Source organism: Caretta caretta, chromosome 7, assembly GCF_965140235.1.
Source record: "Caretta caretta isolate rCarCar2 chromosome 7, rCarCar1.hap1, whole genome shotgun sequence".
NCBI classification, from domain to species: domain Eukaryota; kingdom Metazoa; phylum Chordata; order Testudines; family Cheloniidae; genus Caretta; species Caretta caretta.
Genome location: NC_134212.1, coordinates 9,068,151 through 9,094,848, shown reverse-complemented (window position 1 = coordinate 9,094,848; position 26,698 = coordinate 9,068,151). Strand labels below are relative to the sequence as shown.

At 40.6% G+C, this 26,698-nt stretch overlaps 1 protein-coding gene across 4 annotated transcripts in view; it reads left to right on the top strand.

The window, feature by feature from the left end:
• The window catches only part of EOGT (EGF domain specific O-linked N-acetylglucosamine transferase), a 31,200-nt gene extending 7,157 nt beyond the window's left edge, over positions 1–24,043 (top strand). For 2 of the 4 annotated variants that reach the window (XM_048858337.2, XM_048858336.2), the window contains exons 4-16: positions 1,266–1,374; positions 2,146–2,240; positions 4,331–4,435; positions 6,101–6,207; positions 7,568–7,671; positions 11,692–11,784; positions 13,018–13,089; positions 13,264–13,350; positions 14,828–14,896; positions 18,704–18,765; positions 20,040–20,159; positions 21,045–21,147; positions 21,519–24,043. In XM_048858337.2, the coding sequence (XP_048714294.2) occupies positions 1,266–1,374; positions 2,146–2,240; positions 4,331–4,435; positions 6,101–6,207; positions 7,568–7,671; positions 11,692–11,784; positions 13,018–13,089; positions 13,264–13,350; positions 14,828–14,896; positions 18,704–18,765; positions 20,040–20,159; positions 21,045–21,147; positions 21,519–21,665 (1,273 nt within the window). In that variant the 3' untranslated portion in view covers positions 21,666–24,043. Of the gene's footprint in view, positions 1–1,265; positions 1,375–2,145; positions 2,241–4,330; positions 4,436–6,100; positions 6,208–7,567; positions 7,672–11,691; positions 11,785–13,017; positions 13,090–13,263; positions 13,351–14,827; positions 14,897–18,703; positions 18,766–20,039; positions 20,160–20,986; positions 21,148–21,518 lie in introns of those variants that run through there. The other 2 variants (XM_075130227.1, XM_075130228.1) reach the window with 2 other exon arrangements.
• The last annotated feature ends 2,655 nt before the right edge of the window (positions 24,044–26,698 follow it).

Sequence of the window (26,698 nt, the reverse complement as noted above, 5' to 3'; positions counted from 1 at the left end):
TTGAACTTTTCCAGGAAAAAAAAGTATTCTTTGAAGTATTTTGTGTCATGATATTTATGCAGACTGGCTAGTTCAGGGGTCGGCAACCTTTGGCACGTGGTCCATCACGGTAATCCGCTGGCGGGCCACAAGACATTTTGTTTTCATTGACTGTCCGCAGGCATGCCCCCACCTCCCGCAGCTCCTAGTGGCTGAGGTTCGCCATCCCTGGCCAGTGGGAGCTGCATAAACAAAAAGTCTCACGGCCTGCCAGTGGATTACCATGATGGGCTGCATGCCAAAGGTTGCTGACCCCTGGGCTAGTTTGTTATAATACAGCCTTAAATTCAAGTACCTTTTTCATAGCTTAAAAAAAGAAAAGCAAACTTGATGTTTTTGCCTGTATCCAGTTGATACGTTTCCTGTTTTGAAACTGAATGGAGATGAAAACAATACACTGGCTGGCTCTTCTGTTCTGGTTTATGTATTAATAACTTCAGCTTATAGAGTAGGCTTCCTCTCCTCATGAGATGGTTGTCAGACTCCTTCTGTGGTTAGGGGAATGATATTTTCAGTTATGGACCATGTTCTCCACCCAGTCTCTGTGATGCACAGTCTAAGGACAAAACCTGCAGTTTTGGTTTCTGTTGAAATTTGGCCTGAGGATGTTGTTTGTCCTCATAGCCCCACTGCTGGATCCGTACAGTGGGGTTGTTTTGCAGGATTTGTGCCATCATAACTAACATTCTTTCCATTCACTTTGTGTCCTTTTTGTGTGTCTCTCTCATTTTTACTGTCCTATTTTTGTTCTGTCTAGTCTGAGATTGTCTATTGTAGGAATTAAAAACATAAAATAACCTTCCATTAACCACCAATTGCATTGCTTCCACTCTCCATTGCACTGGTTACAAGAGGCATAAATTTTGCTTTTTGTAGCTCTGCTTTCATAAATAGGTAGACTCAAAGGCCCTGTTGTGATCACCATAATACATAGAAATCCCCCCAAATAATTCCTTGAGCATATCTTTTAGAAAAACATCCATTCTTGATTTAAAGATTGTCCAGTGATGGAGAATCCACCATGACCCTAGGTAAATTGTTCCAATGGCTAATTACTGTCACCTTATTTCCAGTCTAATTTGCCTGGCTAGTTTTGAGATCTCACAGAAGATGAGGATAAATAAAACTAATTTCTCAGGCATCCTCCTGCTCTTTGAAATAAAGGGTCACTTCAAAAAGCTAAAATGTATTAAATTAAGGTCCTTGAATTTTTTTTCATGCATCAGGGCTAATGACATTGAGACAGCTCAGCAGATATTCTGGAAACAAGCTGACTTTGGTTATGTTAAAGAAAGGCTGGATGAAATGAAAACCCACTGCAAGCCTATAGCAAAGGTAGGTGTTTTGATATACTTATAAACAATGCAGTTTTTAAACATAATGCCACTCCATAAACCCATGGTATACCCACACCTGAATACTGCGTGCAATTCTGGTCGCCTCATCTCGGAAAGATCTTTTAGAATTGGAAAAAGGACAGAGGAGGGCAGTAAAAATGATTTGGGGGATGGAACAGCCTCCTTATGATGAGAGATTGAAAAAGACTGGGTCTGTTCAGCTTGGAAAAGAGGTGACTAAGGCGGGGATAAGATAAAGGTCTATAAAATCATGAATGGGGTGGGGGAAGTGTTGTTTGCCCCTACACAGAACACAAGAACCAGAGGTCACTTGATGAAATTAATAGGTAGCACATTTAAAACAAACCAAAAAAAGGAAGTAATTCTTCACACAATGCACAGTCAACCTGTGGAACTCATTGCCAGGGGATGTTGTGAAGGCCAAAAGTATAACTGCATTCAAAAAAGAATTAGTTAAGTTAATGGAGGATAAGTCCCTTAATGGCTATTAGTCAAGAGGGTCAAGGACATCTCCATGCTGTGTGTGTGTCCCTAAGTCTCTGACTGCCAGAAATTGGGACTGGAGGATAGTGATGGATCACTCGTAATTGCCCTGTTGTGTTCATTCCCTCTGAATCATCTGGCACCAGCCACTGTCGGAAGACAGGATACTGGGCTAGATGGACTACTGGTGTGGCCCACTGTGGCCATTCTTATGCTTTTAGTAGTATTTTATTTTAATCAATCCCTACTTGTTCTTTTTGCACAGGGTGATTCATCTCTGGCCTGCTCACAGTACCTCCAGCATTGTAGAGCGACAAACTTGTACATTGATTTAAGAACCATAAAGCGAAACCATGACAGGTCTCTGAATCACTTTATGTTCCAGGAATACCAGCAATACCAGGGAAAATACACTTCAGAATGCATATTTCACAAATCTCAATGCATACGTCATCATGGCACCTGGGTTGCAAAACCTATAGAACCAAAGAGTAATTGTGCTAGGTTCTTCCCCCATTTACACTGGTGCAAACCAAACGGCTTACTGGGGAGACTTGGGACCTGATCCTGCAGAGACTAAAGCATGTGCTTTACATGTGGTGAGTAGTCCCCACTGAAGTCAGTGGGATGACTTGTAAAATAGTGCAAGTCTTTGCAGGATCTGGACATTGAATATCAATCACACGGGTAGATTTCAGGAAGGGGAGTTTTGGCGTGTCGCATTTACCATATACGGCGGCACCACCACCAGTCTTGTTGATATTCTCAAGGAAAAAATCAGTAGGACCACTCTCATCTGATTTTTTTTTTTCTCTTAGGAGCAAGTTGGTTTTGAGGAATATGTAGATCTCCTTTTTTAAGTAACAAACTTGACCATTGGCAAAAGCAATGTAACCAATGAGGCATGTCTAGAGGGCACATCATTTTAAAGGGATGCAGTTAACTTGAAATCAAAACAAATTTTAAAAAATGAGTTCAAGATAGTGTGTTGCTACACCTGCCCTGAGCCTGCATCCCTATTTCTTGGGTTCACAATCACATTTTCCTATTTAAAGATAAATATCTCTTTCTTGCCTCTATTGTTATATAAAGTGCTTGGTCACACTTACTAGTAAGGCTACATTTATAAATAGTTTTTAAAGGGTTAATTTATGATTAATATGTATTTTAATACATCATTAGAACCCAGCAGATCACTAGATTGCTTTTAACAGTTCCTTAGAGCACCTACTGGCATGCTTATAACAAGATTACACATGTTGCTCATGTCTGTAACATGCTTTTATCACCTGCTAGTCATTTCTTGGTAAACTGTTTGTGTTACTGTAATTACACAAACAGGTAAAACTAATGTCCATCTCCTGTACTGAGCTCCATGTGGGTGCAGCGATCCACCCACATGGCACTCACTACAGAATTGATGGCTAACTGATTGCACAAGAGGAAACTCTGAACCTGAATAGGCAGTGTCATTACATGCACAAATTAAAGACATTAAAAAAATTTGGCAGGTTTCAGAGTAGCAGCCGTGTTAGTCTGTATTCGCAAAAAAGAAAAGGAGGACTTGTGGCACCTTAGAGACTAACCAATTTATTTGAGCCTAAGCTTCCGTGAGCTACAGCTCACTTCATCGGATGCATCCGATGAAGTGAGCTGTAGCTCACGAAAGCTTAGGCTCAAATAAATTTTAGTCTCTAAGGAGCCACAAGTACTTCTTTTCTTTTTTAAAAAAAATTGGGAATCTTTTCTGTTAATCTTAGGAGTTACTTGTTATCATAGAAAACATTTCCCCTCTGAATACACGACTTTTTTAAAAAAAAGTTACTGATGTCCCTTTAACTAGCGCACACATTTAAATCTTATTAAAATATTTAATGTTAGTAGCTGAAAAATATCCCTATTGATGATCCAAATACAGTATTGCTGGTTTTGAATGCTATTTTGATACTGTGCCATCTGAATTCTTGTAATATTATGAAATGTATTAATTGGCTGAAGGATATTCTGCGCTGGAGGAATCACCAGGTTTTTTTTCTTCTTTTCTGTAGTCTGTGCTATCACTTCCTGGTAAATTTCAACCCTCTTGTACTATATGAAAATAGATAATAATTTATATTAAGTGATTTTTTGTGGGTGACTCTAATGCTCAGAAAGTGAAACGAAGGCCCCAGTTCAGCAAGGTGCTTAAGTATGTGCTTAACGTTAAGCACGTGAGTAGCCTTATTTAAGTCAGTGGGGCTACCTGTGCTGAAACTTAAGCTCATGTTTAAGTACTTCGCTGAATTGACCTTGCACCTAACTGCATTGTCCTGAGCCGGCTGCTGTGCAAGCATACCAATGTAGAACTGCAGCGTACCTCAGTGCTGATCTGTCTTGGGCTGGGCTCCTCTTGAACGGCTGCGCTTGGGCCAGGTATTTTATGTTCATAAGTTTTTATTCCTTTGCCTCAGATTCAAGGAGGACTTTCTCCAGAAAGGAGAAATCGGAGGCCGTTGTAACTTTGACAATCAAGCATTCATGGCTGAAGGTCAGCGCAAGAGTCCTCTGCAGTCTTGGTATGATTTGGAATTGTCACTGTTTCCAAGTAAAAACCAACTCTTAACTCTTCTTTCTTTGCCTGCCTTTCTTTGGCATCAACAGCTCTCAGTGAGGCATTTAGTGCTAATGCATTTCATACTGAGAAATGCTGACTCTCGGAAATAAGAAGTGAATACAGATTGAATCCCACACTCACGTAGGCATAGCAGAACTTGATGTGATCATACATTTGCTGCTGCTGTTTTCAGCACTGATGTGGGCAAAAGACTATAAATGTCTCACAGTTAAGTTTGAGCAACTGTTGATCCAACAGTTAGTTGGAGAAAAGGATATTGTCCCGTCTTGACCCAAAACAGCACTGTCATTTTGTTTGAGATCCGCTTGAAACTGTCTCTGAAACAAACCAAAAATGTGAAAAGTAATAATGGACTGAGCACAGTGCTGGGAGTCAGAAACCTGGCTTCTGAACTTTGTGCTAAAGTGCTTCTGAACTTTGTACTAAAGTGCTTCTGACACTTTAGCCTAGCTGAGTGTCTGAGTACTGTCACTTAACCTGTCTGCACCTCCGCTGTCCCATCTGTAGAATGAGGCAGTAATGATCATTCTTTGTGTACAGTGGTTTGAGATTTACAGATGAAAAGCACCATTAGCAGCCAAGGACTTAAACTTTGAGCATAAGTGCTTTGCTGAATTGGGGCCTACTTGATATCTGTGCTTTACACTCCTGTACCTGCAAAAGGGACTTTGTGCTTGACATTATGGGCTGGGTGCAACAATCTACAAGGCTCAGGGATGGTTGCAGGGAAGTGTTTCGTGAGGACACGCCATCTTGGAGTGAGGTAGTGTGGGATCCCTGGCTCTGTTGCCACTGGAAGTGCTGCTGTCACATAGGGTTTGTATGCACTGCAATTAAAAACCTGTGGCTGGCATATGCCAGCTGACTCAGGCTCATGGGGCTTGGGCTCTGTTGCTCTGGGACCCTCCCACCTTAATTGCATTGTAGACATACCCATAGCTGCAGGTTAATCTCTAGGGCAGGAGACATCAAGTAGGATCTAAGGATTCCTTTTCCCTCCTTGTCTGCTTCCATTTATTCTTTCTCTGACCTCACTAGAGTTCCTTTGGGTTCCTCTCTCTGGCCATGTTTAACCTCATTGTCCTCACTGTGATCAGTAATCTCAGTGCCATCTGAACCTCTGATCCATTTTCAAAAGATGGCTGTCAATATGCAGACTGTTGGTTACCAGCAAAATGAATTCTCCTAATTGGCTTCGGACGTAATCAGCCTTGCACCTGCAGGCGTTAATCTCGCCAAAGCATTGAGGTCTGTAGTGGAATGCCTTTTAAATGCAGATCAACCAGTGGGACAGAAATGTATTCAAATTAACTGCACCCTGGAAATATGGATGGAAGGAAAGACACTTTTCACAGTTCTCTGCTGGGTTGATTTGTAGATCAAAGATGCTGCTTGCTCTCGAGATCAAAGGCAGAATTTTTAACCTTTTGAAGCTAATGACCTAAAACCCTTCAGTTACAATTAAAAATTATTTTTAATTGTCAAACCTTATCAAACTTTGGCAGCATTATTAGATGAAATTTACATTGTGAACTGTCACTAAACTCTGAATGTGTAATAGGTACTTTATCTTAAAAGCATACTACATATCATTGAATAATTTCAGGTTTGCCGAACTTCAGACATATACTCCACTAAGCTTCAGACCCATAGAAGATGGCAAATGTGACATTATTATTGAAAAGCCAACTTACTTCATGAAATTAGATGCAGGTAATCGATATTATTTTTCTGTGTCATAAGTGTGATAATGTAGTGTCTATTTACATTACATTTTTAGGGTGTGTGTGTATGAAACTCACTCTGAACATGTATGTGGTGTTTATAGATCTTTGAATTAGAGTAAGATTATAAGACTTTGTTTTCACTCCCTTTTCATAGTTCAACCAAATCTGTGAGATTGTGACAAAGTGCAAGTTTTGTACTATTAATAGACGCTTAAAAAAAAAAAACCACCCAGAAAAGTTTCACACCACTTCCATTAAACTTTGACTCATGATGACTGATTTCATATTGCACTTGCACATTATGGGAGTAAACATAATTTATTACTGGCTCTAGGACTTCAGTAATTGCAGCTTCTGCATACATAGGTATGTAACAGTTACAGGGTGGTGGGTGGAAGTCATGTACTTCAAGAAGAGACCCCGAGCAAATAACTTTTTATGTAGATGTGTCAGTTTAAAAGTATAAAAAAAGCTTTTAAAGAAATTTTTTAAGGCTTTGAGCTATGTGAAAATCAGCTGCAAAGTATGTAATATCTTATCTACTTCAATCTGGGAGAGTGATTGCTGTCCTGCACCATATCAAACTTCATGAAAGGCCTGAAGTATCTTAAGAAGGTCTTTCCATCATGAGTATTTTAGCATTTCTGCAGTTTATTCCTCTTAGTTTAATGTTCTTCATTTTAGAGATTTAACATTAATAGGGGAGAATATTTAGTCCAGTATTTAGACAAATGGATTAGGCTTTTGTTTTTAAATAGGAGTGGGTAAAAACACTGCACTCCAGGGTCTGTTTGAAGCGGGCTTTGGAGCAGGTGCTAAATGAATCATGTCGCAAGAGTAGTGTCTCATCCCACAGCCCAAGGTGAAGTTTACTGTACTTATTTTAAAAAAAAAAGCCTGAAAACATTTTGTTGAAGTCCTAATATTAGTATTTGCAATGTGCAGCTTGACATGGCAGTACCGTTAATGTGGCAGTAGCTTTAGTATACAATAGAAAATCACAATAGCAAGTGTAACTTCAATGAAGTTTAATTTGTGGTTTAATTTCATACTGCTTTTGGCTGCCCTGCCTATTCCTTGGCTTTTTCTTAAAATGAATGGTTACTTCATAGTTTTTCTCATGTGATTCCATCCCTACTGAAGCGCTGCATCTCTAAGGAGTATACTAAGTTCTCAGTCACATAAAGAGTAAAACGAATTTAAAATCCAGACCTTTCTATACACAGGAACAGGGAGCGTATTTAGTAATTTGCCTCTGAATAATAAACATGATTTTTTTACAAAAATGGGAATGAATAATGTAGTATCCTGCTTTATTAGTAAAGAGCTTTTATTTCTCCTGCCAGGTGTTAATCTGTACCATCACTTCTGTGACTTTGTCAATCTTTATATCACTCAGCATATTAACAATTCGTTCAGCACGGATGTCAACATTGTCATGTGGGACACTGTAAGTAGGACTTTCTTTTAAAATATTTGTAGCGGTTGTATCACACGGTGTATCATGTGCTGCTTGAACAGCATCCCATGCTTATCTTCTAGCAAAGCAGCAGTACTGCCCTGGAATGAGCCTTGGCTTATTGATTATACAAGCTTGTACATTGTAATCAAATCACTTGGTGAGACCTGCTAAATGACACATGCGAGTCTTTGCATCTTTAAATTATGGAGTCCTAGGGCCTGAAAATCCCACCTGTCCTTCAGAGGCTGCTTGCCTGGCAGGGTGAATTCAACTGAGTGACGCACGCCCTACCCGACTGCAGGAAGGAGTAACAGGCCCCAGCTCTGCAGGACTGTTTTTGTTGAAGAACACCTCGTGTGAGCATGGTGGAATTTTGACCCACCTCTTGTTCATACCAGTAAAAGTGAGACGAAGGGCTTGTCTTCACTGCAGCAGCTAGCTCAAGTTACTCCACTGGAGCTAGCCTCACTCCTGCAAGAGCGACCACACTGCAAAACAGCATTCCAGCTAGGGAGGGCCGAATTAACCCATCACTGGGCCCTGAGCGCACACACTTCTGGTCTGCTGGCCAACTCGGTTAAATGCTCTCGCGCAGCATGGATGTGTTTAACCCTGTCCTGGCTAGCACAGCTGCACTAGTGATCTGTTAACCAAGCCACATCCAACTCCTGCACAGATGTTGCTTAACTAAGATCCTGTCTTGAAATACTGTCCTTAGTGCTTACCATATAGAATGCTACACGGCTACAGCACTGAGAGAACGGTAATCCTAGTCATGCTGGAATTTTAGTAAGTACTTTCTCAGTGTTGCCACTGTATTCCAGCTGTATTGCTAAGTGTTTAGTTTCTCATTGTATATAACAAAATCTTTCTAATTATCTCTCGCTTTCACAGTCTGACGTTATTTCTTCATATAGAATTTCAAAGTAGAATTTCCCCTAAGAACTTTGGGTTAGATTTAGTCTTATGGAATTTGTAGGTATGAGACAGGGAAATACAGCTGCTTGTATTGTTTTCCCCACAAAAGAAATGTGCAACCTGTATTTAAAAAAACCCCAAGCAAACACCCTAAATCTTGCTATTTAATGGCTAGCTCATGAACAGTCTCTTTGCAGTCAGTTCTCTTGATTGCCTTCAAATGTGCTACTATGACATTAAAAATAAATTAGTCCCACCTAACCACACTACTTCTAACTGAACATTTTTAGTGGCCTTTACGGAATTGAAACTATGACAATTTGTCTGTTAAGCATGGGGAAATGAGTTTATTAACCCCTACTGAGTGATGTAGGACTAGTTGTTGTTTTTTTGTTTTTTTTTATTCACTTGGTTGAAAAATTAGCAATAACATTGCAGTCCAGAAATTCCACCTCTCTAGAACATTGTCTCAAACTGGTGCAGGATTTTGTTTTTAACAACTATTTTCTGCATTCTCTGTATGTTCTAACTCATCTGAATGTTAACCTTCCTAGAATTGCCAGGTCTCAGCAGGGTATATCTCCTTGCTCTTCAACATGAATCCTCCTGGACAAATCAGACAAAAATAACCTGTTTCTAGGTTCTCTAATATATTGGAAGCCAGTACATGTAAAATATAAGCATCAGTCTTCCTTTACGTGTAGCATCTGTAAGTTTAATAGGGACATGAACACATATAATTTGTGGTCTTCCTAAGAGATCAAATATATCAAAGCCTCATGATGATTTCCTTTTAAAAACAGCAGGGATACTTTTCCTATTGTTCCTATATTACTAGGGTCTTAACATTGTATTACTTCTTACAAATGCGTAACACAAAATAAATGCAATTTTTTATGTACTGGAACAGATCACTTTTGTTGACACATTTCAGAGTAGCAGACGTGTTAGTCTGTATTCGCAAAAAGAAAAGGAGTACTTGTGGCACCTTAGAGACTAACCAGTATATTTGAGCAACTAAATTGGTTAGTCTCTAAGGTGCCAACAAGTACTCCTTTTCTTTTTGTTGACACAGATTTTATTACCTCTTACCACCAGATGATGGCACCAAGAAACTTCTTGATTTGCTGAGAGGTGTCTGTGGTTACTAAAAGACAGACTCCAGTTTATTACTGATTCCCTTTTCTTCTTAACATAATTAGATATGCATGCACTTTTTTGCTACTGTAGAATTGCTGTACTGTCCTTATTAAACAGAAATGCCCTTAGATGTAGGTGAAGCACAGCAGAAAATGAACAGGAAATACATCAGGAATCTAATCAGGCATTATCTGCAGACACCCCACCTTCAGCCACGTAAAGTGACGTTTATAAATTCCCCTACAATCAGTTCTTTTATGGAGAATAGGCAGCGATAGGAGTAGAGCTTTCAGCTTTGAAGATCAGTGCTTTGCTACTGATCTGGAAGAGCAGTTCTTATAACACAAGCCGCTGGAGAATAATATCGAACCTGAAATTCATTAAAACTTCATTGCAGCAGTGGGGGGAAAAGCAAAGCTGCAACCTAATGAAATATGCCATCCTTTAGATTCTGTTACATTTCACTGGCTGCCTGCTCTGTCTTGCAATCTTTTTTAGTCTCTTTTAAAAAATTGGTTTTATTAAAAATTATTTTCACTTCACATTAAAGACTGATGGACACAACAGCTGCAACATCCAAAAGAAGTGTACGTGCTGCAAAAAGCAGTCCGCTTCCAGCTTCCTGAGCACATATCTAACTGTAGTCCAAAAGAAAGCACTGATGCCTCTTTGTTCCATACATATTAGTGATCTATTAATATCTGTGGAGAGAAGGTGTACCGGGGAGCAGAAGTGTGGTGATTCTGTGGCAGGGTCACCTGCAGGGATTGAACCCAACCTTTAGATCTGACAGCATGAGCCTCTACTGCTTGAGCTAAAGGACAGGATCTGTTAGGATTACAAAGTTAGGCTGACATAGTGATTTATGTTGACCTATTTGTGCATGTGTCTACACTCAGATTTGTCTGCATAAGTGACCCATTATGGCAACACAGTAAAACCACCTCCCTGAACACCTAGTAGTCTACGTTACAAAGTTAGATTGATGTAAGTTCTACTCCACAGTACGCTGTAAAAATTTCCCAAAAGGCATTGCGCTGGGTGGTGGTGCGTGGCACGCTGGGATACCTACCTGTGGTGTACCACGCTTTGTAAGGACTTCTGGTGAGTATGTGCAGCATCAACACAAGCAGCTAAGTCTGCATGAGCGATGTACTAACTTCGGTGACCGTACACTGACGTAACTTACATCGAACAAAGTTTATAGAGTAGATGTGACCTAACTGGCTTGAAGGCAGTAGCAGGCTTCCATCTTTATATAGTCCAGCCACTAGAAGCATTCTTACCCATTATGTTATGAGATACTGCAACAAGTTGTTACGGGTAGTGCCGAATTTCATCACAAATTTGCCTGTTATTTCATCCAGCAAATAGAAGTGTTTCCATCAAAGGCACTCTGGCTGAATCAAGTAGCCGCTCTGTGTCACTCAAGCAGGTAGGCATGTGCAGAGGGTGTTTCTAGAACCAGGAGCCTGTCCCAGAATCAAGGAGGATCCAGAGCAGGCTTACAATAACTCTTTATTTCAAACGCCTGCTCTGCACATGCATTCACAAATGGGTTTGTTAAACTCAGCAGCCCCACTTTACATACCCATCCTTCCCTCTGCCCTGCCACCCCACACCCAGTGTTAGTTCTTTTGTCTTTGGGGAGAAGAGGGAGTGCTGGACACCTCCCCTTGCTGGCTGGTCTCTCCACCTCTTCAGGTTTGTCTAGACTAGAATTTATGCCTGTTTGAACCTGAGTTGATTCATTGCCAGTTAATCTGAGTTAGCTAACACAATTGTCAATTTTAGACATTGCAAACGTCTGTGGTTTGCTCCAGGCTGTCCTGGTTACTATGGTGATGGGGCCAATATAAGAACCTGAACTAATATATCGAATCCACAGATTGTTACATGAGAGCTTTTATTCACTGTGCGTGTATGTGTGTGTTTTCTCTTTTCTCCTAGAGCTCGTATGGCTATGGGGATTTGTTCAGTGAGACCTGGAAGGCATTTACTGACTATCACATAATACACTTGAAAACATATGACTCTAAAAGGGTATGGAATTGTATATTAAGCTATAGTGCCATGATGGAGTTTCCCAGCCAAACCAAAAGCCAATATTTCAGGAGAAGGCCTTACCCTGGTAACAAAGCATAGCTAGACTCGAGGTTTCCCTACAAATTAAGACCAGGGTTGTAACCCCCTTCCCTGAAGTGGTGGCAGCTCTTGTGTAGACAGAGCCATACTTCTGTGGTTCTGTGAGAGGAGATATTTAAAGTTCGGGGGTTTTTGCATCAGCAGCAGATGTACGCCTGTTTCTGACATTGGAGTACATTATGGAGATTTTAGCATGTTGTAGCAGGGTTTGCACAGTGAGATACTGTGTGGCAAGCTATTGTGCTGTAGATTCACACCCTGGCTTGCCACGCACTAACTTGCCGTATAGACAAGCCCTAAGGGTTTTTTTGTGGTATCGTTCGTTCCAAATCTTGTAGTTTTCATTGGGTTGTATTTCTCATCTGTGTCTTTAATATAGCTTTTGTTTGATATTCATGACCTATTACGATATTCCTTCCCTGCTTCCAAGATATGAAGACTCTGGTATATAGTCTACCCTTGATTTTTGTTCTCAAAAATCTAGCTGCCTTCAGTGGGAATTCATCTTGTCCTCTCTTAAATCCCTCTTTTTAAACCTGCCTCTTCCACAATGCCTCTAGATTGCTGCATCTGCTTAGGTAGATGAACACCTGTGACTACTGATCCATGAAACCACAAATATTCCCTTGTTCACCATCCTACCTACTCCTTTTTGTCTTTTTCCACCTGTTGCATCTTGTCAAAACCCTAGACTGAGTTCTCTGGAACAGCAACTGTCTTTGGGGATGTCCATACTGCACTCACAAGGTGTGACTGCAGCTCGAGTAGACACAACTGAGTTAGCTTTAATCTAGTTTGTTTAGGTCCCGGAGCAGGGAAACTGCAGCAGCGTGCTCTTCATCCCAGGCTAGCCCTGCGAGTGTAATTACCTGGAACCCCAGGTAGCTCCAGACCTGAGAGATCTAGATTACAGCTAGCTCAGGTATGTCTACCCACCTTGTGATTGTGTTATAGACATACCCTTTGTTCTGTTAGTTTGCAAAGTGCCTAATATAATGGCGTTATGATCCTTGATTGGTGACTCTAGTTGCTGCCCCAATATAAACAGTATCTGCAGTGAGCAAGCATGTGGTGTGCCCCTTTAACTGTGTATTAGAGTACAATCATAACTTTAATGGTCTTCCCTTTCAGGTATGCTTTAAAGAAGCAGTGTTTTCATTATTGCCTCGAATGCGATATGGCTTATTTTACAATACACCACTGGTGAGTCCTTTTTATCCTGTCAATGTGAAAACTAGATATCGATGTTCATATCAGCATAAAACTTCAGCAAACAAATGCTGGAAAAACCTAGCTGAGTTATTACAATTTATATACTTGTGATATAAACTGTAAGTGAAGCATCTGATTATAATAAAATTGCCTCTCTGATTTCAGATCTCTGGCTGTCATGGTACAGGATTATTTAGAGCATTTTCCCAGCATGTGTTACACAGATTAAATATCACACAAGAAGGACCCAAGGTATGACTGATACAAACTTGGTATGAAGCTTGCATTTCTTTTCTTTAAGCAATCCTAGTTCTTACCCCAGTAAGTAGAAGTAGCTGCGAGTGTCCAGCAGAAACTAGTGGCAAATATTACTATTTTTTTGGGTCCCTCATACTGAGGTTTTGGGTCCACCTTTTGTTTCAAAAAGTTCTTTTAGCAAATATCTACACGTATTTGTAGAAGGCTGCTCCAAGTCCTGTTCCCACTGGAGAAGACCTTAGCACACCTCTTCCCCATTTCAGCCCTTCTGTCTCCAAGGACCTGCATTATGACAAATGTTCTTCCAGGCCAGGAGAGCTGGATGCGTAGCTCCTTCTGGAGTGGCTATCAGGCGCTGCCCTTGAACACCTGAGAGAACACCGCAAAGCCATGCATGGTGCACTTCCTTTCTACAGAGACTCAGGTGCTGCTTCTGCAGAGCCACAGAGTCCCTGATGACCTGGGAGCAGAGAAATGAGCAATCAAATCTGGCCCTCTGATCCCTGCATGGTACCATTAGGCAGGCCCAAGGCTTACCAGTTTTAAAACACTTGTTATTTGTTCAGACCATTACAGTGGCTGCATTGATGGATGCAGCGGCTTTTGATTTTCTGAAGTATTTGCCAGAGAGTAGCCTACATGTTATCTCTAAGGGATACGCTTTGAAAGTACAAGCATTTAGCTGTGCGTCTCCTACTGACGTTAATGGGACTCATGCAGCTAAATCTCCGGGCTCCACTTGGAAAATTTACCCCTAAGGGACCAACTGATTTTAAAAGGTGAGGGAGGGGGAACGGCTACACAGGCAAAATAACTTTTTTCTGCAAGTCTTGTGCATGAATCATCCTCTGTTTCTTTCCTGCTTTCAGATACGCCTGTAATGGCCAATGCAGAGATTCTTTTGTACTGCATAAAAGTATATACTTTTTTAAACCATTCCATTGTTGTTAGGGTCAAGAATTTTGCAAAATATATGAAATGTTTATGCTAATTTTGGAGGGCGTTATGTTATGCTATATCGGTATAACTACGTCGCTCAGGGGTGTGAAAAATCCACACCCCAGATTGATGTAGTTACACCTTTCTAACCCCCTGTGTAGACAGTGCTATGTTGACAGGAGATCTTTTCCCATTCACGTAGCTACCCCCTCTTGGGGAGGTGGCTGAACTCCACTAACAGGAGAAGCTCTCCCATTGGCCTAGTAACGTCTTCACTACAGCAGTGCAGCTGCACTGGTGTAGGGCTGTCTGTGAAGACCAGCCCTTTGTCTTCAACTAGCCATGTTTTCTCTGGGGTATGGAGGCACTCCTGTATATGACACTTTATCTTCTCCAGACCTGTGTAGAAATTTTTAATACTCAAGTAATTGTTTCCTTTTAAAAGTTTCATAGCAGTTTTACTGAGTATTTTTGGTCCGTCAGGCCCTGCAGATGGGTATACAGCATTGCAGTATCTCTCATCTCTTTTTAGGATGGAAAAATTCGCGTCACAATACTTGCACGCAGTACCGACTACCGGAAAATATTGAACCAGAATGAGGTTGGATTATTTTACTGTCTTTAGTAAAAAATTAAACTTTTTTTTTTTAAATCTTATGTATTGTGCATGATGCATTAGGATTTTCATATAAAACCAAAACACTATCTAATGGTAAATCTTGAACAGGCTCAGTGGTAACACTACATTAATCTGACAGAGGTTCTAGCCAGTATCCATTTCTATATCTCTGGCTGTGAGCCTCGTAGCCTTTGCCGATTTCCTTATGGAGATTGGTAGAGGACAGCAAGTAGTGCGGCCAGATCAGAAGTGCCTGCCTTTAAAATTTAAAAAAAAAAAAAAAAAAATGCCCACAGTCATAAAAATGTAGGGACCTTGAGATGTCATCAAGTCCAGCCCTCCCCCTGCACAGAGGCAGGACCAAGTAAGCCTCAATCATCCCAGACAGGTTGATGTCGACATTTCTTAAATCCCTCTGGTGATGGGGATTCCACAAACTCCCTTGGAAGCCTGTTCCAGAGCTTAACTACCCTTATAGTTAGAAATGTTTTCCAGCTATCTAACCTAAATCTCCCTCGCTGCAGATTAAGCCCATTATTTCTTTAGTGGACATGGAGAACAATTGATCACAGTCATCTTTATAACAGCCCTTAACCTATTGGAAGACTGTTATCAGGTGCCTCCTCAATCTTTTCTCAAGAAAAACCATGTCCCTTCCCCCTGTCCTCCTCCCCCCCCCCCCCCCTTTTTTTTTTTAAACCTTTCCTCATAGGTCAGGTTTTCTAAACCTTTGATCATTTTAGTTGCTCTCCTCTGGACTCTGTCCAATTTGTCCACATCTTTCCTAAGGTGCGGTGCCCAGAATTGGATGCAGTGCTCCAGTTGAGGCCTTGCCAGTGCCAAACAAAGTGTGACAGTTACCTCCCATGTCTTACATACAGCACCCAGAATATTAGCCCTTTTTGAAACTGCATCACGCTGTTGACTAGTTCAATTGGTGATCATTGATAATGCCCACATCGTTTTCAGTAGTGCTCCCACCTAGCCAGTTATTCCCCATTTTGCAGTTGTGCATTTGATTTTTCCTTCCTAAGTGAAAGACTTTTTTTTTAATTTCATCTTATGAAATTCAGACCAATTCTCCAATTTGTCACAGTCATTTTGAATTTCTAATCCTGTCTTCCAAAGCACTTGCAACCCCTCTCATTTTGGGCTCATCTGCAAATTTTATAAGCATACTCTCCACTCCATTATCCAAGTCATTAACAAAAATATTGAATAGTACTGGACCCAGAACTGACCCCTGTGGGACCCCAATAGATTGCTCTTCCAGTTTGACAGAAAACCATTGATAACTACTCTCTGAAAATTAAGAAAAGGAGTACTTGTGGCACCTTAGAGACTAACAAATTTATTTAAGCATAAGCTTTTGTGAGCTACAGCTCACTTCATCGGATGCATTCAGTGGAAAATACAGTGGGGAGATTTATATACACAGAGAACATGAACCAATGAGTGTTACCATACACACTGTAACGACAGTGATCACTTAAGGTGAGCTATTACCAGCAGGAGAGCGGAGGGGAAAAAACCTTTTGCAGTGATAATCAAGGTGGGCCATTTTCAGTAGTTGACAAGAACGTGTGAGAAACAGTAGTGAGGGGAAAATAAACATGGAGAAATAGTTTTACTTTGTGTAATGACCCATCCACTCCCAGTCTTTATTCAAACCTAAGTTAATGGTGTGCAGTTTGCAAATTAATTCCAGTTCAGCAGTCTCTCTTTGGAGTCTGTTTCTGAAGTTTTTTTGTTGAAGAATTGCCACTTTTAGGTCTGTAATCGAGTGACCAGAGAGACTGAAGTGTTCTCCGACTGTCTTTCAAGCAGCTTTGCACCCACCTTATAGTAAATTTATCTAGACTTCATTTCCCCAGTTTGTTTTGAAAATGTTATGCGGGACTGTGTCAAAGCCTTTCTAAAATCAAGATAGATCATGTCTAAAGCTTCCCCCTTCCACTAAGCCTGTAATAATGTGATTGTAAAGCTAATTTATCTGTGGCTGAATGTTATTCTTTAAAATTGTCTCTCTGTGCACCCCAGAGCATTTTTTTTTTTTTTGGCAGACCAATGCTGAAAGCCAGAAGACTAATGAAATGTTTTGTTTTATGTGGACAGACCAAACTGCAGGTGATCATATCTGAGTATATGGACTTGAACCCTGCATTGCATTGTCAAATCACATAGTGAATAATGTTTGCAATGACATGCTCCTATATATAACAACATGTAGCGTTCATATAGCACTTTTTGTTCCTAGTTCCTAAAGTGCTTGACACAGGTGGATTAAGCATTATTAGCCCCATTTTACAGATGGGGAAACAGAGACCTAGAAATGTTCAGACCACAAGCAAGTCAGTGGCAGAGCCAGGAATAGAACTCAGATCTCCAGATTCCTAGACCCATGCCCTATCTACTGGACTGCATTGCTTCCCCTCTGCTGCCCTGCCCTATGCAATGTGCTTTCTTGTAATGGACACTTCCCAAGAAGAGAGAAGTTAGCATCTTTTTTCTTGACAATACTATTATAGGGGGAAAAAACACTCATGACCCCTCTCATTCCTCCATCATCCTGTTTTTTTTTTTCAAAAGCAGTAGTAATCATGTCCATAAAAGCCCAGAATTGCATCTGTTCTAACCAATGGCAAAATGTCTACTAAGTAGCTTGTAAAGCTAGCAGTTTTGTCTTGTGTAACCCATTGACCTTACGTTCACATTGCCTGTAATAAGTGTGTGAGCTGTACTTGGTTATAAGTACAGAAAACCTTTGTGACTTTCTCCTGCAGAGACTGAGTAGCTACTAGGCATTGTGGCAGATGAAGTTTAGAAGGCATCTTTGGTTTCAGGCCTTGAACTAACAAGAGCTGCTGTTACTGTCTGTTGGCTGGCAGGGTAGATTTTAATTGCAGTGTGTGGCATAAGGTACCTAAAGCCCTGATTCAGCAAGGTACTAAAGCAAGTGCCTAGCTTTAAGCATCTGAGACTTCCTATTGAGTTCAGTGAGTCTTAATACCTTGCTGCATTGGGGCCTCAATCCCTATATTAAGCAGTGAGGGCTAAATTCTCATGTTGTTTCCTAGCACAAACTGGAATTATGTTGATGGTAGTCACTCCAGTGTAAAACTGGATTAAGTAAAGACAAGTTGAATCTCACCGGATTTATACTGGCATGACTGAGGCCAGAATCTGGCTCTGAGAACTAAGAGCTAGATTTTCAAAGGTACTTACGTGCCTAAGCATGCAGAGAGGCCCTTGGTGGTGGTTTCCAAAATTCCTAATTAAGTCAGGAGTCAAGTTTTCATTGATTTAATTTAATTTCCCATTGAGTTAGGTATCTGTCCTGCCTAGGGGCTTCTGGAACTCCCAACAGGTGCCTATCTGCATCTTTTAGGTGCCTCAATACCTTTGAAAATCTGTCCCTAAAAGTCCTGTCTTGCCCCCATTCATGACAATGACAAAATAACCACTGGCTTCAGCGGTTCCAAATCAGGTCTGAAGGGCTCATATAGAAGATAATTGAATCAGATCTGCTGCTGCTTCAGAGACAAATATAGTTCATTTAATCTCGCTGCAAGAAGTAAAATGCCTAATTGCAGGTAGGACGATATGAAGGAATCTGTGTGCTGCTACCTGGGATGATGAGATTGGGGGGAAAAAATACTTTATATAGCAGTGGGAGTATGTGCTGTCATCTCCCATAGAATTCCTTGTGGGTGTGTGGAGAAGGTAGAAAGCTGCTGGGGAAAGGAAGTAAAACAAGTACTGCATTAAATTTTCCTCTTTCCTTCCTAGCTTGTGAATGCTTTGAAAACAGTATCAGCGTTTGAGGTCAAAGTAGTAGATTACAAGTACAAGTACGTATATTGGTTGAAAATCTTTATCGTGTCTATGTTGTTGGCTGCGCTTGATTATAATCCAGTAACAAATGCAGGAACTGAGGTCTAGCCCTCACCCACCCTCCTACTGAAAAATTCCTACCTATGTTAAGCTGCTTTTAGAAAATGCAAGAACCATCAATATAAAGAGTAATCCTGTTACTGAGGAATTAGTGTGAACTAGTTAAACTCTCTCCACCCCCCTTTCACAATGTGCTATTAAAAAATGTGTGTTGAGGTTTGACAGGCCCCAGACTGAACCTACTGTTAAGAATAATAAATTTTGAAATCTCCCAAAAACATTACGCGCCCACCATGCATCTGGGTTTGCTGCTGATCACTGCTAGCTGCACGTCTCAGGGAACCGCTGAGGCATGAGGCCAAAAGTCAGTTACCTCCACTCCCCTTCAATAGGTTATTTTGTAATTTCCTTTATCATGTTTGTTTTTGTAACAGTTACGGTGTCTGACCTGTGTGTCATGGTGCCTAGAGACTGCAGCCACATTTGCTAGGCACTGTAGACACACATAGTAAGAAACAGTCCCTGCTCCAGAGAGCTGAGAGTCTAGACAGACAAAACAGACCTCAGGGGTGAAGTGACTTGCCCAAGATTACTCAGCAGGTCGGTGACAGACAGAGGAGGTGAGCCCATCCCCTGACTCCCGGTCTAATCCCCTGTATGCTAGACCTGTGAGTTGAAGCTCAATATCTGCACCCCCCCAGGAGGGAGTCATGCACACACAGTCATGTCCCCCCACATACACAGGCTGCCAATGGGCCCAGGGCTCTGGCTGTTCCTGCAGCTGCGGCAACCAGAGCCCCAGGCCCTTTAAATTGCCGCTGGAGCTCCAGGCGGCACAGGCCAGGCAATGTGGAAGGGCTGGCTGGGATCCGGCTCCCGTACCGGTAAGTTTTCAATTTTACTTACTTTATTGGCTAGACCCAGGGGTGAAAGTGTTTGAATGTAACAAACAAATTTCAAAGAATCATTATTGGAACATAATTAAATGTCATAACCTATCTGAAAAAGCTGTAAGTCTATAACAGTCTTACTAGAATGAAGTTCTGAAATCTCCGATCTTTGTAATTCCATGCTGAATTGGTTCTGGGCTGAATAGTTACAGTTTAGAAGATTTTTTTTAAAATAGATCAGTGCTTGGAGTGTTCCTTTTTTCAGAATTATCTGCATGTAGCTCATTCATGCTAAGATGGATGAGCATGCTGGAGACCCACACACATTATGTTGCCTGCAGGGAACTTGAATTTTCAGAGCAATTGAAAATCACGCATAACTCTGATATATTCATTGGAATGCATGGAGCTGGACTTACCCATTTACTCTTTCTGCCAGACTGGGCTGTTGTGTTTGAACTGTAAGTCTGTTTTTCCTTTTTTAAGCCTATAACTTCAAATGTTCTTTATGTTCACTCCCTTGTTCGTATTTTTAGCATTTATAGCAACAGCTATAGGGTTGCCTGTGTGCTTCCATTATAAAGGCCCTACTTCAGTTGCTCATAACTTTCATCTTTTGGGCTGAAACATTTTAGGCCTAGTCTCTTGCTAAGTCTTTTTGCAGCAAGAGCAAGGTATGTATGTGTGATCTGTTATATGACAGTCTCACCACCTTAGCCTGTGACTTCAACAGAACTCATGGCTAAGCAGGGAGCAGACTACTCAGTCCTTGGATGGGAAAACTCCAAAGAAAGGAGGGGGTATTGGTTGAATTCTTCCCTATGAGTCAATGTGGCAGCAGTATGGTGGAGTATGGGGGGAATGGTGGTGACCAGGTGAGTCTGTTAGATGAGATGGGAAATGGAAGTCCTAACCCTTAAAGGTTTAGCCGGAATGCTGGCACTCCTGTCATGACTACATTTAAAGACTCCATGACAGGAGTGCCAGCATCCCGGCTAAATTCCAGCTCCGTTATTTGCATTCTGTCCTACCTACATTTCTCTTAAATATATTTTTGGCTGAAAGGTATTGTTATTAGACACCCTTGCTTTTAAAAACAATGGCCAAACATACTGCTGTTTTATTAAGAACATTTATTTCCACCCTGGGCAATCCTGTTTCAAAATCAGTGGAGTCACCAAGGTTATAAGTCACAGTAGAATTTGGCCCATTGCCCACGTTCTTTCGGTTTTATACACTGACAACGAACGTGCACACTGTAAACTTTATCCATCTTGATAAACTGCAGGGCAGTCGTTGTGGGTAAATATCTGCTATAAAATGACTGTGATGCTGCATGTCCCCAGATACAACTGTGAGGATGAACGCTGCTACCTAGATTTAGCAAGGCTGCGAGGCATCCGTTACATTACCTGGCAAAAAAAGAACAAAGTGTTCCCTCAAGATCAGGTAACGTTTAGTCGTGGGGGGAGGACATCATTTTTTCTCTTTTTAATTGTTTAAAAGTAGATTTGTTTTTATCCTCTCGATTTTTGTACATGAAATATGATTTCTGTGCTTTAGCCCAAATTAACTTCCCTGCTCTGATTAAGGAGTCATTTATATTAATAGCTGGGGGAGGAAGAGAAATGAAATTAATTGGCCATTAATTCAAGTTGTCAATAACACTGCTGTTACACAGTTACTTACTTGCACTGTTGCTTTAGGGGAGATCCGAGGATTGGAGATTATAAATTAAAATGATCACTCAGTTTTCTACTTGGTTTTTCAAATGAAAGAAGTGCCTTATTTGCTTGCATAAACCTGTTTCATTTTTCCAGGGACACCACCCAACACTGGGAGAACACCCAAAGTTTACTAACTACTCATTTGATGTGGAAGAATTTATGTACCTTGTGCTTTTGGCTGCCGATCATGTATCACAACATTCCAAGTGGCCATTTAGGGTAAAACATGATGAATTCTAGGTCAGATTTGAGGTTTAAAACATTATTTTAAGCAACACTTCATTAAAATGTGTTTAAAATGGATACAAATCCATGCTGGTATAAAACTTACAAACAAAATCCCCTATCAAAAACACTCCCATAGCTTTTTACTGTATTTTCATATTCTCTCTTCTGGTCTACATTTTATTCTAGAGTTTTTTGTTGGTGACTTCTATTTATCAAGATTATTTTTTGCACTGGTTGTTTGCATCGCTAATTCTCACTACTTGACTTTTTTGTATAAAGATTTGTCCATCCATTTCATGTTATATTTGTCTCATGTATAAATTGTCCTCTTGTAGCAAGCTGTGCACAATTGGAGAGAGGTGGGGTGGGTTGTGTGTGTTGCGGAAGGATTAATACAGAACTATTTCTCAAGTTGGTCATGGTATGAATGACGCATGTATTAAAGTGTAATAGGGGAAACAGTTCTCCCGTCCCTCTTCTAGTCTTTGGTCTTGAAGCTTCTATGCTGCAGTATTGTACGTGTTGCAAATAAAATATCTGGGTAGGAATTGACTTTCTATCTTTAGATTTTAAGCTATTCCGTTGTAAAGCACCTGTTATCCATACAAAGCAGTTGCTATTTGATACAGTGTATACCCTAAAGGTCATATTTTAAACTCAGAGGCATTTTCCAGCTACAGATAAAAACCTAAATCTTCTAAAGTTAGCAATAGTTTGTGTAATCCTGTGGCTCTCCCCACTTCTCCAAAAAAAATTAGGTTACAATTATAAAAAGCACCAGCTCTGACAAAGGTCCCTGTTTGGGTTAGGTCAGGTCTTATGTGAGAAATCTTGCTTAATCATATATTGAGGTAGTTCAGATAATTCCAGGTATTTCTAATTTTTTCACAAAAGCAGCTCTTCTGTGGCAGAAAACTTGACAGTCACAGTATTATATATACTCTCTTTGAGGAGGTTTAAAGGAATTGACTGTTTTGTCTGGCAAAAATGATAGGATGGTGTAGGCTTCTCAACTAAATTGAGATATAACTAAATCATGAAAGGAACATTGTTGTTCTAGGCAATAAGAGCCTGATACACAGTGGGACTGACTTCAGTGGGATCAGGCCCTGTGGATGGGCATTTCAAAAGTGCTCTGTATTGGTCTAACTCAGCTCCCATTAAAGTCAGTCAGAGCTTTACCGTTGACTTCAGCGAAGGCAGAGTTAGGCCCGTGCCGAGTGTGTTTGAAAATTCCACTCTAGGGGAAATCCTGACCCCGTTGAGTTCAGTGGGAACTAGGGTGACCAGACAGCAAGTGTGAAAAATCGGGACAGAAGATGGGGGGGGGGGGGGGGGATAGGTGGCTATATAAAACAAAGCCCCCAAAATCGGGACTGTCCCTATAAAATAGGGACATCTGGTCACCCTAGTGGGAACCCTCTCATTGACTTCAGTAACTCAAGGATGATGTGTAAAAGATTTGTATAAATATCTGAAGATTGAGTTCAAGAAGACGAAGGACAGAGTTCCATGTTATATATATTGTGGATTTTTGAGAATGAATTCCATGCCATTCCTGCATTACAATGGTACAGTGTCTCAGTTCCCTGAGGCAGAAGATATATTTGTATGCAAAAGCAAGAACGTGTTACGTTAAGTGTAAACACTTGAGTGGTATAATTTTAGATATTATTGACTTCCATTCTGTAACAATCATAGGCAATTTCACAGAGTGTAGGCATATTTACTGTCCTGCCTATAATGGTAAAGATAAATTACTGTAAGTATAACTTGCCTATAGATCTCTCCTGACCTTAAACAGTGTATAGGAAAGCTAGAGATCTAAAACAGAATGCATTAAGATATTTGGTTCAGTTCTTAGAGCAGGATATTAGGGAGCTGACATGTAAAGCTGTTTCACTTTAAAGGAACTGTATAAGCAAAATTGCACTTCTTGACATGAAAAATACCTTTTAAAATACAAATATCTGAGAAATAGAGTTCTTGCATTTGTTTGTGTTACCTCATTTTTTTTAAAAAAAAGAAAAATAAGCTAGTAAACGTGTACTGAAAATTTAAAATATTGTAAGACTAAGGAAAACATTAACTATGGAATGTGCACAGATATATTTGATAAAGTGAGAATTTTATATAAAAATCACAATGCATTGCAAAAAGAATTAATCACTGTTTTTTGCCCAGGCTTGAGGAGGAGGTGTTTCGTGCATCTAGCTGTCTGTATCGTGCCTTTTCGTACTGTGACAAAGGCCAGGTGACTTGCTGAGTTCCGCCATGATTGGCAAATTTCAATATCTGGTTGTGTCGACATGTTAAGTGTTGAAGGGTTGATTGATTGTATACTAGTGTGGTTCTGGATGAATTAATAAATTGTTGGTTGTTAAGAATAAGCAAGTGTCCTGATTTGAGAAACATTGTTCAAGTTAAAATTGACCTGAAAAGAACCCAGCTTTAAAATTAGTAAGCTAATGTCCTGGACTCAATAAAAAAAAAGGGGTAATTCTATTAGATTCCATTCTCTATTGACTACAGCACTTACCCAGTTGGCAAACCTAGTTTGTCAGATTTCAGCTTTCAAATCTAAGTGGACCTTGGTAAATTCATAAAAATTGACCCCCTTTCATACTTACATAATTATGCCTAGTTTATTCCTGGATTGTGCATGTGCTTGAATTGACAGGTCCAAGGTCTGACCTTTGATGATGGTCAGCGGACATCAGGGTATACTGCTTAAAGCCGTGATCCTGCAAAGGCTTAAGCATATGCTTAACTTTATGCATTGCAAGTAGTGCCTGTGAAGTCAATAGGAATACTCTCAGGGTACAGATACTCAGAAGCTGGAAGGTGTCATTCTAGCTTGGGTGACATGCACCCATAGGTACCGACTTCCCCACTTCCCAGTGGGTGCTTGACACCCTCCCACCCTGCCCCTGAACCACCCTCACCCCACCCCCATTCCACCCCCTTCCCCCGCCTCTTCTCTGCCTCCTCCCCCTCCTTCCCAGAAAGTCTTAAGTGCCACCAAACAACTGTTAGGCAGTCGGGGGGGGAGGGGCAGGAAGCTCTGGGAGGAGTGGGGATATGGCACACTGTGGGAAGGGGGGGGAACGAGGCGAGGAGGTGGGAGCTTGGCTGCGAGTGGGTGCAGAGTACCCACTAATTTTTCGCTGTGGGTGCTTCAGCCCCGGAGCACCCACGGAGTCAGCGCATATGCATGCACCCATTACTTCTACTCAAGCAAGCACTGAAAAGACAGGGCCATAAAACCCAAGGGAGGGCAAGGTCTGAAGGAGAAAGGAGTTTGAAGGCTGTGGAAAGATCAAAGAGAATGAGAACAGTAAAGACACCAAGCCTTAGGTAGGAAGAGTGGATGTTTGCGGCCTTGATGAGCATGTTGCTCCATGGATCCAGGAGTGGGAGGAAAAGAGAAGATGCAATAGACATAAATTGCACATGCAAGGAGCTATTGTGTCAAGAGTAAAAGGGTGCATGGGTGGATTTCTGAGGATGGGAGAAATTAGAAAATGTTTGTGCACAGAGGAAATAGAGTCAGAAGAGAAGGACAGGGTAATGCAACAGAGATCCATCACCAAATGGGGAATGAGGTGGAGGGACTGGAAGTGGACAGTAGGTGGCAGACTTCAAAATTGGTGGTAGAATAAAGAAAGGAGGAGAGTGCATGGACAGTGGTCATAATGGACCTTGTTGCCCTTCTCCCTAAAAAGGCTGCCTACTGTATTTTGGTACAACAGGTTGAAATTTTTCAAATGTTTTGTAGAAAGTCTTTCTTTTCTTTTTTACTTAAAATATACACACTTGTTAAATTTCAATGAAACACCAAAATGAAATAATAGGTATTGATTTTTCCTTCTCCTACCCCTTGTTCCTTTTCTCCTCTTTCAGTGGCAATATGGGGGCAGAGTGTCAGTGGAGGGAGGAGACAGGAAGAGGAGCACAAATGAGACCCACCCCCCCAAAAATGAAAACTGGATTTTTAAAAAATGTTCATGAAAAAAATTAAAATAAATCATTTTTTTCCAAAACTTGTGATTTTTGGAATTATTATTATTTTGATTTTTTTTAAATTTTTTCCCCAGCTCTATCTTCAGTCAGTAGAATTAATAAGAACTATTTTGGAGAAAAGTATGATAGAAAAAGGATTTAATGGGTTATTATGAGGGTAGCGTGAAAAGTCACCTGTTTTTGAAGTTGATATGTGTTCTCCCATCATCATATTCCATGATCTTTTGAGTTCAACCTTACATTGCTGTAGAGAACCAGTGATCCAGTTTTAATATTCTGTGATCTAGTTTTCCATTCATAGATTCCATCCTTTTATTAACAAAAATTCCAAAAAGATTCTAAAACTCTTTTAATTTTTGAAACAAAGCATTACTCAAAATAATGAAAGTTGTAACATTTTTGCTTTAACCAAGTAGGTGGATTTTTTCAGAGGTCTGCAGTAATCCTGCTGACCTGCACTCATTATAAATCTATTTTACTTTTGTCCTTGAGCAGACTTTTGATTTCCATATAGTTCCAAAGGAGAGTGCTTGCTTCAGAATGCACTAAAGACTACAGCACTAGATGGCACTAGAAGACTTCCAAATGTCTCATATGATTGTGGCTCTTTAAATGGAATCTCATTATAAATGCAAAGAATCGACTCAGAGGCAAGTACAATAAAGCTACTCCTAGAGATGATTATTTTTTCACACAGTTTGTCTCTACAAATAGAAAGAGGGGAAAATAAAAATCATCTGGACAGTCTTCAGATTGAAGTGTGGTGTTCCTCAGATGCTGTAACATCTGATTTTTTTTCATTTCTTGATGCCTTGATGAAAAACCTTAGCTGGGCTTAGAAAACAATTTTCAATGAACTTTCTAGCACTCCTTTATTTTCTTGTGAAAGGGCATGTAGTACTAAACCACCACTTTTTAGCACTTAACACATTTCCTGTTCTGCTTGGAGGCCTCATTTCCGTTTATGCCACAGCGTTACCTAGCTTGCATGATCCATTATGTATCATCAACTACATAATTAT